This window comes from Lycium ferocissimum, chromosome 5 (genome assembly GCF_029784015.1).
Source record: "Lycium ferocissimum isolate CSIRO_LF1 chromosome 5, AGI_CSIRO_Lferr_CH_V1, whole genome shotgun sequence".
Lineage (NCBI taxonomy): Eukaryota > Viridiplantae > Streptophyta > Magnoliopsida > Solanales > Solanaceae > Lycium > Lycium ferocissimum.
In genome coordinates, this window is record NC_081346.1 from 22924848 (window position 1) to 22937417 (window position 12570).

Genomic DNA, 12570 nt, shown 5'->3' on the forward strand with positions numbered 1-12570 from the left:
AGAAACCTCCCCTCACATTTTGCTTCATTTCACTGACCTCTCCTCACGTTTGCAATATTACGGCTACCTCCCCTATTTTAATTTTTTTGTAACAATTATTTTATTCTATTTATTACTAATGAAAATAATATACCTGGACTAATTTGCCCTCTCTTCAATTCAATTTCATTTATTTTTCCTTTTTTTTTTTTATTCCAATCCTTTTATGTAGATTGAGAGGACATCAATTCACCGTTATTTTACTCTTCGTTGTTAAAGATCTCATTTTTTTTTTTAATTATTTCTTTTATTTGGGAGATATGGCTTCAATTTCTTCAAGTCCTCGGACTGTAGCATAAATCTTCAAAAATTACATAATTCATGCTTCAACTAAAGGTGAAATCATAAATAAATGCATGCTTTTGCCGCTAAAATAAATGAAATTGGATTGAAGAGAGGTAGTGGCGGATCCAGAATTTTCATTCAGGGGGTTCGAAAAAAAATAACAAAAACTGAATATAAAAATAATGTTGTCAATGGAAATTGAACCTAGGATGCTAAAGACAATTTTGAACACCCTGGCTAACCTTTTGCATTTGTTCAGGATATTCAAAAGTTACTATATGTACATAAATACAGAAAATCCATCATATATACAATGTAATTTTTTCCCGAGGGTGTTCGGGTGAGTATTTGGAGCTCACATTTTAAAGGAGATTTTGATAAAATAATAATTAATCAAAAGAGCATGATCTTAGGAAGGAAAAATCAGTCCAGATATATTACTTTTTCATCAGTAATAAATAGAATAAAATAGATGTTACAACAAAGCTAAAATGGGGGAAGTAGTTGTAATATTGCAAACGTGAAGGGACGTCAGTAAAATGAAGCAAAACGTGAGGGAAGGTCTCTGAAATTTTCCCTAAATAAAATGACAATTTTAATATATCACCCTTAATATTATAACCATCTAAATAATTGAAATCAATCAAATGTATTTTAAAAGATATGCAGCCATTAACAATTTTTTAAAATTTCCAACCCAATAATTAATAAGAGTAAAATAAATATAAAATAATAAATTATCTTTTAATTTTTTAATTTGTACAAATTAAAGTGAAAATTTATTTTTAATATATATGATGAGTAAAAGTGGACGGAAGAGGGTATCAATATAGACGTTGGATATGAACCCACATTTCGAGACAAATTAAATTAGATGCATTTTGGGTTTCTAGAGCTCTGCTTACACTTCAATAACTACCGGGCCAAATGTGTCATTGTCCAACAGATCGCAAACACCCCAAATTTTTTTCTCCGCGGTTATTGAATGTGACGTATTTGATTGATTATGTTAAAAAAAAAAAATTGAGATTTATAACTTAAAATACTTCAATTTTGTGAACTCATCTCATTAAAAATAAAATTAAAAATATAAAATGAAATTCTTTTACTAAATTAAGAAAAAAATTACACATATGTTAAGTTTTTTCAAAAGGTAGTATAAGTTATATTTGAACCTCCTTTAGTTAAATATTGGTTCCGTTCCGTGTATATAATTGAAATCATAGGATTTGAGGTTAATTTGGCATTAACAAGTGGAGGGGATTGGATGGCATCATGTCACTCACAATACCCAAAGAAGCCTTATGGAGCGAAAACCAAGAAAAGGTTAATAATCAGTAACCACACAATACATTTTACGTAACCAAGGCAAAGGAGGCGTGTTGCATCTCAATAATACTCCCATGTGGCGTGTTTCTGACCACCCAGTACTTTTTTATTATCATTTGACTTAATTATCGTAACCTTTTTGTATTCTCCTTTTGTTATATTTCGTACCAGTACTAGTAGATTGTATCCACTTGCGTTCCTTATGACCTTTTCTAGAAATGAGCTGCTATAATACAACCACAAGTCAGAGCAAAACGCGGAAAACTGTTTATTTTCCATCTAATAACAGGAGTAAATGGAGACACCATTGCTCCACCGCCACCACCACCACCAGCAGCTTATTGGGCTTGACGGTGACTACCGACCCGCTAAAGGCCTGAAACAATGGTGGACTATATTCTGGATCGAGACAGTGAAATTATGGGAGATTGGTGGCCCAATAGCTTTCAATATCCTTTGCCAATATGGGATCTATTCCATTACGGTTGCTTTTTGTGGTCATCTTGGTGCTGTTGAACTCTCTGCTGTTTCTGTTGCTCAAAATGTCATTGGCACTTTCTCTTTCGGCTTCATGGTCAGTATTCTCTGTTTTTTCTTGCTTCTTAATAATGAGATTCTTAAAAAAATATACAACCCCACATAATTTATTTCACCTGCATAGCCATATTATCAGTTTACATTCCCACAACCAACTTTTTTTCGCAAGGGTGCTTATACACACGTTATACAACATTATACTAACTCCGTTTCAATTTGTTTGTCTGGTTTGAACTTGAAAAATGATTTTTCAGTCTTGTGGTCTTAAATTAAAAGCTACGTAAAGTGTATAAGAGGTGCTTAAGGAAAAATTGGGCCAAATGAGTTAAATATTCTTTCCCGGTAGACATAGAACGTAATTTCCCCCCTAATTAATGTACAAATTCTGTAATTTTAGTTTCTTATTTGTGTCTTTGTTGTAATATTTGTGTAGTTGGGCATGGGGAGTGCTTTGGAGACACTATGTGGACAGGCATTTGGTGCTGGGCAAATACATATGCTTGGTGTTTACACACAGCGGTCAATGGTTATTCTATTGTTCAGTACATTCCTTCTGTTGCCAATTTATATTTTTGCAACTCCAGTACTTAAGCTTTTAGGCCAAGAACATGATATTGCAGTTCTTGCTGGGAAATTTGCCCTGTTATCAATCCCCGAGTTGTTTTCACTGGCGGTTACTATTCCCACGTCAAAATTTCTGCAAGCCCAGAGTAAAGTTGGTGTGCTGGCCTGTATTGGATTTGTGGCTCTTTTACTCCATGCTTTTTGGCTATGGTTGTTCATATATGTATTCAACTTGGGTACAAATGGGGCCGCTTTAGCATTTAATATTACAGGTTGGGCCAACGCGATAGCTCAATTTGTTTACGTGGTTGTTTGGTGTAAGGATGGGTGGACCGGATTGTCTTTGTCGGCGTTGAATGAGATTTGGGCATTTGTTAGACTCTCGGTTGCCTCGGCTGTTATGTTATGCCTTGAAATATGGTACATGATGAGTATCATTATCCTCACGGGACATCTCAAGGATGCAGTTATTGCTGTTGGATCCCTCTCTATTTGGTGAGTTTTGTGTCTTTTTGATCTTTCCTTTTATAATGGCAGTGTCCCGCCAAACAATTTGCCTATTTCATCAGACCTTGCTATCTTTCAACCACACATGTATCTATTAACTCTACCTACAAAACTTAGGCATATGAGAAGAAAACATTGTTTATCTTCGTTCTTTTTCATGTATAGCTAACAGTTTTAGGGTAGGATGATTAACTGAGCAATGCTTAAGCCTGTTAAAATGAAGCTTAACGTTCACTGACATTGAAGCTACAACTTTTATCAAGAGATACTTTATTTAGAGTACTGAATCATAAGCTTAACTGTGTAATTGATTGAATTGGATAACTAAATTGTCCTGTGCAAAGTTTGTGGTTTTGTGCATAGCTTTCGATGAGATGAAATGTCGTGAGTTCCTTTATAAAACCTGTATCAATCTTTTCTATTTTTGTCTTTCAGCATGAATGTCGATGGATGGGAAGCAATGTTGTTCATTGGAATCAATGCTGCCATAAGGTAACTAAGTCCTAAAAGCTTGTAGAAAAATGTACTCCATTTGTTTTTGGGTTTGTTTTAATGCATTGTTGCTCTCTCAGCGTTCGTGTCTCAAATGAGCTTGGGTTAGGGCGTCCCAGGGCTACCAAATATAGTGTATATGTCACAGTGTTTCAATCACTCCTCATTGGGATACTCTGCATGATATTTGTACTGGCAGTAAGAAATCATCTAGCCATTCTTTTCACAAACAGCAAGGATTTGATACAAGCCGTTGCTGATCTTGCTTGGCTTCTTGGAATAACCATGGTTCTTAACAGCGTTCAGCCTGTAATATCAGGTGTTGCTTTGATTCCATTTTTACTGTTTCTATGGTTGAAAGTGTCTTTGTAGTCCTTATTGTGATCTGGTTGTGGCAAATATTGTTTTGCAGGTGTTGCTATTGGAGGTGGATGGCAAGGTTTAGTGGCTTATATCAATTTGGGATCTTACTATGTTTTTGGTATTCCTCTAGGATATACTCTTGGTTATGTGGCTAACTTGGGAGTCGTGGTAAATAACCTCTCATTCTGAAAGTTACATATATTAAGTACATCAAAGTTCAACCCACTCTGCATTTGTAAGCATCTTTTTATAGGAACCTACTGGTGATGAATAGGAAACACTTTGTTTTAGTATCTCACGACTTTTTCCAACCAGAAAATTGTGACAGAAATTTAATTTATCCCAATGTTGGATATTATCTTGCAGGGTCTATGGGGAGGAATGATAGCAGGACTTGCTTTGCAGACACTGCTACTCTCATTTGTACTCTATAGAATTGATTGGGATAAAGAGGTAATTGAAACAGTTGATGATTTTATCCAATTAAAACTACAAAACAAAACATGCTTGATAAATTTTTACTTCATTCTTGGTTGGAATTAGCTGCCCATCCTCTGTAAAATGATTATCCTATAGACGACGTAAGATTTTTGTTACAAAGTTTAAATTTTGTTTGAAAGTCATTGCACAAGGGGAGTTGTCCAACTACTGCTGAATTTTCTATTCCTCCTCTTTCCTTTGAAAATTACAGATGAAGCAGTACTAGTTGAATACTTAAGTATGTAACAGGTCTATTTAGTCTTGTGTAGTAATTAGAAACGGGAAATGCAGGTTGAGCAGTCGGCAGAGCGCCTGCGCAAGTGGGGAGGTCAAGACTTTGAAGCTGAGAAAACTCTTATTTCAGAGCCTACAAAGGCCTTACCATAAGATTAAAGATTTTGCAGTGATATTAGAGGATGACGAATCTTCATCTTTGTTAACCAGTTAATGATTTTGGATAGAATCTACATGTGAATGAAGTGGAGCCTAAATCCATGTCAGATGCAAGGTGGATGACAGCTAGGCCGAAGCAGAAATTATGAGGTGTACACCGGTAAAATGTGGATCAAATAGGTTAACGAATTTTGTAGGTGACCGGGCTAAAAGATACTCTTAACATAGTGAGGGTGAGGAACTGCAAGGGGTTGTTAGTTTTAATAGGAATGTAGCTGCAATTTAGAAGATTTAGGCTACTGCTCTTTCTCCTTCTTGTTACTGATCTGTTGCTTTCCCATTCTCTTGCTTGTAGTTTCAGCTTATCATAGAATAACAGAGTACCCTTTAGCCCCAAGTTCTCTGTTATCTCTGTGTGTATGTTATGTTACATTTGAATATGAGGTCAATTCAAAATTTTGTTGCTTCTATTTTCTTTCCACTTGTGGTGCCTGAAAATCCGTTGATGGTTTACTTTCTGGATCTTTGGTGAGTATCACTAATGTGATGAATTGCTGTTTTATGAAAACAAAAAGACTGGCTTTTTCTCGTCATATTTCAGTTTAATTGAGAAATGGATCTGGATCTTTGGTGAGTATCACTAATGTGATGAATTGCTGTTTTATGAAAACAAAAAGACTGGCTTTTTCTCGTCATATTTCAGTTTAATTGAGAAATGGATCAGTTGTAGCTTTAGTCATTGATGGACATGCTCTTTCTTCTTCACATTTTATTATTTTATTAAAAATAAATCCCATGCTGGGTGAGTTAACAACTTCTTTCTTCTTCTTTTTTTCTTCTTTTTTAATTTTCCTCCTTGAATTTGAAACAATAGTAGATAATTCATAAAACATTTAGAATCTTTGTTTTGCCTCACACTGGCTGCCAGTTGTGTGAGGCTCGTTTACTGACGAACTTTTCTTGTCACCAAAATATCTTATTTCATCATTATATCTCTTTTGACAAAATTTGTTTTGCCAATCCTTCGCAGTCAAATCATGGATCACTAAATGGAGCTAAAAGACGATTTAATGTTTTGTCGCTAAAATAACATGGTGCTAGAATTTTAACTACAAATTAAAGACAATTGCAATTGTAGCTTGTTAAGATAATAATTAGTGACAAATATAAGGTCTACTTAGTGACGAACGTCACTTTTAACTTCAAAATAATTGAGGTTTTTCGAGTTCGCCACTTAATATATTTTGGGACGAAAATATATTAATATCATAGCGCCACTAAAACATATGTCAATTTGAGTAAAAGTTTTAACTTATTTTAATTAACATTTACAATTATAAATGGTTTGGTGAATGCCTCATAAGTGAATATAACATATTTTTGCAAATTCAAATGCTTAAAGGGTAAAATTGTTTAAATAAAAAGAGTACTTCTACTAGGAGTGTACAAAATTATTTAACCTATAAATCGAACCCACAAAAACGCTACTGGTTTATCGATATCAGGTTATTGGATTAACGATTTGTAAATGGTCTTGTAAATTTTTTTTATTGGGTTAGCAGTTCGGTTTCTGATTTGAAGGATTTAGTTAATGGTTAAACCGATAACCCAATAAACTTATATTAAAATTATCTTTTCATCCCTAATTATATATTAATGACTTTAAATTTTAATTTTTAAATACAAACCTATTTCTAAATTACTCATGGCAGGCACGCTTACTCTCTCAAAAACTCATACGAAACTAAGACTTCCGATGTCTCTCTGTCTTTGCCTCTCTTCCTCACTTCTCAAATGAACAAATGGGGTTGGCCTTGTTTATGAACCGTGAACTGGCCTTGTTTTGTTCTTGAAAGATTGCTACAATGCATGTTTATGGTTTTTATCTTGTAATTTGAGTAGACTTTATGCATGAAGGCAGAGGCGAATCTAGGATTTACGAAAGATGTTCGGTTCACCACTCAATTTTTAACCAAGTGCGGTTTTTATTTTTGTAGTATGTGTTCCCATAAGTATATTATACTAATTTTAGAAAATATACACATAAAATACCTAATTTTACGGCGAGATCATGTGTTCACGTGCTCCAAAAATTCCCCCTAAATTCGCCACTGCATGAAGGCAATGTATATATGAACATATGAAAACAAGAGAAAGGGAAAAATACTAGCGTTAACGAATATCTTGTCGGTTTGGTTTTGATTTGGCATATTTACAAACTGAAAACCGATAAACCGAACCGGTAATTCATAAAACTGAATCGAACCGACCGATAAGCACCCCTACTTCTATCACCATAATGTTATTGATATTATTTAATATAGTAGATTTTGATTTGGTGGATCAATCTGTTATATTGGGTTTTATAAGCTGATTCGATATTTTAAAAAGTTAGTATTGAATTTTAAATTGTCATATTAGATTTTTGGTAGGTGTATATTTATAACTAATGAAATACCCCGCGCTTCGCGCGGTACAACCACGATATTAATAAATAAATGATATAATTGATACCATTATAAATTTACTCAAGATAGAATAGATTAAATTTCTTATGCATATAAATAGTAATTTAATTTATATTAAATAAAAATATAATATTTTTTTTAAAAGTAGACTTAGATGAATTGGATTTTGCATTAGCAGATTTTTAAAAAAAATAGATAAATGAAAAAGTATAGGTATATATAAATTTTATAGACATTTGTTTATTTAAAAGCTATTCCTGACTTCAGATCTAAATAGATCCAATTTAACGTTTTAATGTTAATTTATTTTAAATTTTAACGCTTACTTTATATTTTTCTTTATGTTTCATTCTAAACTACGAATAACAACAATAAAAGAAGAATCAATCTATATATAATATAAAGCTAGGCATAAGCAATCCTATGTGACACCTCTCTATGGCCAAGAAATACAATTATCTTTTTTCTCCTTTTTTTGACATTTTTTCTATTATTTCCAATTTATGGCCTTTGTTAATTATGTTAAATGTGCTATGTAAAAAAAAACCCATCTTTTTAACTCTCTAATTATGCTGAAAAACTTTAAAGTGATATTATTATCCCGTAATCAATTGATATTCTTAATTGAGTATTATGCTCTTGGCCTTTCTCCCACCGTTTCCTCTTCAGTAACATATGTATTTAACAGCCCTTAAGGCCTTAACTACTACTAATTATTTCTCTCCTCATTAATGTAATTAACATCCCTCAACCTATTACTAATTATTTCTCTCCTAATTACTAATAATTATTTCTTCTCCTAAAGTCCCTCTTTCTTCCTCAGTTTCAGACCTATTTCTACTTCAAAACCCCAGCCTTCAACCACTTCACTGCTGGTCCAGGTACTTTTTCTTCTTCTGTCCTTCAGTGCTTCTTTCTCTATGGTTCATGAATTTTGGATCTTCTTAATGTATACAGAAAATCGTAGTGCCAATTGTTATTATTTACATCAATTTTTTTTTCTACTTTCCATTGAAATTCTTAATTGAAAATATTAGGCTTTGGAATTGTATTTGAAGCCTTTTCCGGCTTCAATTGCTTGAACTGTGCTTAGCGAGATAAATTTATGATGTTTTTCTTTCTCCTTTTTAAATTTCTTGCGGTGTTTTTTTTTTTTGCAGGTTGATTAATGTGTATATTTGGATTATTTTGCTCACGAGGATATTGTTAAGTCGTTTTTAATTAGTATTTTCTGAAGCAATTGCAATTAAGAGACGTTTAAAGTCTATCATAAGGAGTGGTAATTGATATATCAATTACCTTTTTAGATGAAGATGTTTGATAAAAATAGAAAATAAAAAAAAAAAAAAAAAAAAAAGAGACTTTGCCTACATAATTAATTTCACGTGAAAAGGAATAAAGGTCAAATTATATTTTTATCATTTATTTTATTAATTTTCTTTTGTGCATAAACCATGTATAAGGGAAAAAAAAACTTTTGAAGGAATGAAGGTCAATTAACTTTATATTACTTTTGAATGATTCCTTGCTTTAAGTTCTGATCAATTTTGTTGTGCCTTGGGGAAAAAAAAGTTAATACTCTTTTGTTATTAAAAGTTGGAGTGAGTGGTATACGAAGAATCTGAAATACATCACATTATCATGCATATTTTGACCTTTTATACCCTATACATAATCGTAGTACATGTACAATTTTATGGAAATTACATTGTATATACTTACCTAACAATACTTTTTTCGTGTCGGTAGTTTTTAATTTAAACTTATTTAATGAGATTTCAAAGTTTCTAAAAGTGTCTAATGGGATTCTAATATTAGTAGATTAAAATAATTTTTTTGTAATTTATCTTCTAAAACAAGAAGAAACTAACGTAAATTATCAGTAAAAAATGAAATTAAAATCTAACTCTTCTTTTATTTATAAAAAAATATCCAATTATAATTGAATTAAATGAGAAAGAAAATTAAGTGTGTTCAAGGTTTTAATTTTCTCAACTCATGTAAGTATTTAGTCATCTATTTTTTTTCCTTACATTCTTTCCTCAATTTTATTCTATTCAGGGATGTCGATTAGGAATTAGGGAGAGTCTCACCGTATCTCTTCTAAGCACAATTGTTAGAATTATAGAAGTATGAATGGTGCTACACGACTAATGTATGATGAGAAATTAAGTTTTTAGGAATTTTTTCCACATACTATCAGGATATAGCTAACAAATTTTGTAATTTTTACTCCGAGTAATCTACTTGCCTGAATTATTATTAGTATGATATTAATAGATGTGATTTTTATAGTTGATACTAATAATTCTCATGGTTCTTCTTTTTTATCTCTCAAATATAATCTAACTAAAAAAATTATAGCATAAATCCATTGGTATTTTTCCACGGAATAGGCGGGCGAAGCGCGGGTCAAATTCACTAGTATATAATATAAAGCTAGGCATAGACAATCCTATGTGGCACCTCTCTATGGTCTCCATTGACATTTATCTTTTTTCTCCTTTTTTTTGGCTTTTTTCCTCTCCTCCATCCTATTAGTTTAATTTAACTTATATTTAAAAGTCAAATTAAAGGTCTATTAAAATCTGTAAACGTTATGGTTCTTCTCCCTCCCTTTAATTTTTATTAATGTATAGTAATGTGCTAAAGATATGGGATAAAAAAACGTTATTATTCTTCTCCAACTTGCTGTAATAAATTTTTAGTAATGTGTAGTAAAGTGCTAAAAATAGGAGATAAAAAGACAAGAAGTAACCTACAAAGACAATTGGGTCAATAAGAAAATCACCTCAACATTCTTCGGTTCAAACTCTTGATGATCATGTGCACGCAACAATGCATTGCGCAAAGCGGAGAAATTCACAAATCACCATTCAAGCGAAATTTCCACCTCCTCCAAGAGTAGGGAAAGAAATCTTATGTATGCATGGATTACTTCATATTGGGATTCTTAGGATTTTCTACAATTACTATACTGTGATTTTCCTTTTATATTGTGGCATTACATGTCTCATCATTATGGGTATACAAAGTTCACATTTTATGTTAAGTTCCCATACAAAGAGACTGAAAAAGCCATAGATAGGTTTGGATATGTACTGAGCAAGAAATTAAAATATATGATCTATCCATTTTAGCTCCGACGGTATTAGGAAGTTCTCCAGCATGAGGTCCAGTATATTTATAATTTTTTACTTTGTATGGTAAAAATTTGTCTTATAAGATTCATGTGTTAGAGAATATTTTATTTTGGTTGAACTTAGTTGTATATGCTAGCTTTTCAGCAAATACAAATAGACCCATTTAACTTACAGTCAAAGTTTTGGCAAATGTTTTGGTTGAAAAGGTTACTCTTTTGTGTTTCATAATTTCTTACTCAGTATTTGCTAAATTTTGATTATTTTTGCTATGCCATTTACATCGAGGAGCCTGATACCCTCAGTGATATCTACCTCAAAGTTGAATGCATTTCTTCTAAGGTAATTATATGCACTCTTTAAATTCATAAACTATTTTCTTGTGCTCTTAATTAAATTTAATTTCTTTAATATTTCATACTTATTTCATTAGATTTGTTCAGAAATATAATTAGATCTGTTTAAGAATTGAAAAAATGTAAATTTGAAAATTGTTTTGACATTTAATGATTCAAAAATAGAGGCAAGACCTAACTTCTTAAAAGAAATGATAATTTGCCTAGCATATACTGGAAACTTGAAGTGCGTTTTATTCAAAATAGCTAATTTCAACTTGAGCAATTAAAATAAATTATTTTTGCCTTAGCTTTACCCAATTACTTTACTTATCCATGCTTTCTCATATTTTGTTAATTAGCATAGCAAACGAAAACTATATAGTATTATTATTCCTTAATTATGTGTTTTAACATACATCAGACGTTGAAGGATTGTTTTGTTCATAGTTTTCTACAACAACTAAGATAATAAAGAAATTGTTTGTCTGCAAGGAAAAGGTTTTCTTTAATATTTCATACTTATGTCATTAGATTTGTTCAAAAATATAATTAGATCTGCTTAAGAATTGAAAAAATGTAAATTTGAAAATTGTTTTGACATTTAATGATTCAAAAATAGAGGCAAGACCTAACTTCTTAAAAGAAATGATAATTTGCCTAGCATATGCTGGAAATTTGAAGTGTGTTTTATTCAAAATAGCTAATTTCAACTTGAGAAATTAAAATAAATTATTTTTGCCTTAGCTTTACCCAATTACTTTACTTATCCATGCTTTCTCATATTTTGTTAATTAGCATAGCAAACGAAAACTATATAGTATTATTATTCCTTGATTTTGTGTTTTAATATACATCAAACATTGAAGGATTGTTTTGTTCATAGTTTTCTACAACAACTAAGATAATAAAGAAATTGTTTGTCTGCAAAGAAAAGGTTTTTCTATTAATTTTTCATCTTCACCTTTTTTTGTGACAAAGAATGGAATCTCTTTTTATTTTTATAACTATATATAGAGGAGAGGGGAAAAGGAAATGGGTGAGGGAATTATAAGGGGATTGAATTTTCCAAACAAGGTAAAAATTCAGGTAGTCAACAATTAGATCATTAATATTTCCCACAAAGTTTTGAATTTCACTCTAAGTTATGCATCCATTTAAGTTTTTCATCTTCTTATTTTTTTTTTATAGAAAGGCTAATAACTCTTAAGTGATGAAAACATATATAAGCTTAAGTGTTAATAATATAATTGGTTAAAACTTGAAATATTTTAAAAGGAATTTAATATCGAAAGTCTAATCCGTGCAAAGCACGGATAGATTCACTAGTAAAAGGAAAAACTAAAACCAAACTGAATACATATAATCTGATATCCACTGAATAAAATCGTCAAAATCTCGTATATATTTTGTCTTCTCCGTTTTCCTTTTATTTTTATTTCTGTTTTTTATTTTCTTTCTTAATTCCCTACATGCTCATTTTCCACTAAAATGTCAAATTCGTTTATGCGCAAGTGGAGGAGAGCACTGTAAATTCAATATATTATTACAATAGTTTTATTGTATATACTCACAAAATACTTCTTAAACAATTACACACTCAAAATTATTTTAGTTTTTATTATTCATTTATATCTC

The 12570-nt window shown here is 31.4% G+C and overlaps 1 protein-coding gene across 1 annotated transcript; it reads left to right on the forward strand.

Moving 5' to 3' along the window:
• The first annotated feature begins 1841 nt into the window (after positions 1-1841).
• On the forward strand, positions 1842-5459 carry LOC132056530 (protein DETOXIFICATION 35-like). The gene is made up of 7 exons (XM_059448772.1): positions 1842-2227; positions 2624-3249; positions 3697-3753; positions 3834-4072; positions 4166-4284; positions 4483-4569; positions 4888-5459. The coding sequence occupies exons 1-7, from the start codon at positions 1949-1951 to the stop codon at positions 4981-4983; spliced, it is 1503 nt and encodes a 500-aa protein (XP_059304755.1). The 5' UTR covers positions 1842-1948; the 3' UTR covers positions 4984-5459.
• Positions 5460-12570: the final 7111 nt, after the last annotated feature.

What these genes read in the sequence shown, in the direction of transcription:
- LOC132056530 (XM_059448772.1), top strand. Translation starts at nt 1,949, where the DNA reads ATGGAGACACCATTGCTCCACCGCCACCACCACCACCAGCAGCTTATT. An exon ending in CTTTCTCTTTCGGCTTCATG is followed by an intron (nt 2,228 to 2,623) that starts GTCAGTATTCTC and finishes ATATTTGTGTAG; the next exon opens with TTGGGCATGGGGAGTGCTTT. An exon ending in GAATTGATTGGGATAAAGAG is followed by an intron (nt 4,570 to 4,887) that starts GTAATTGAAACA and finishes CGGGAAATGCAG; the next exon opens with GTTGAGCAGTCGGCAGAGCG.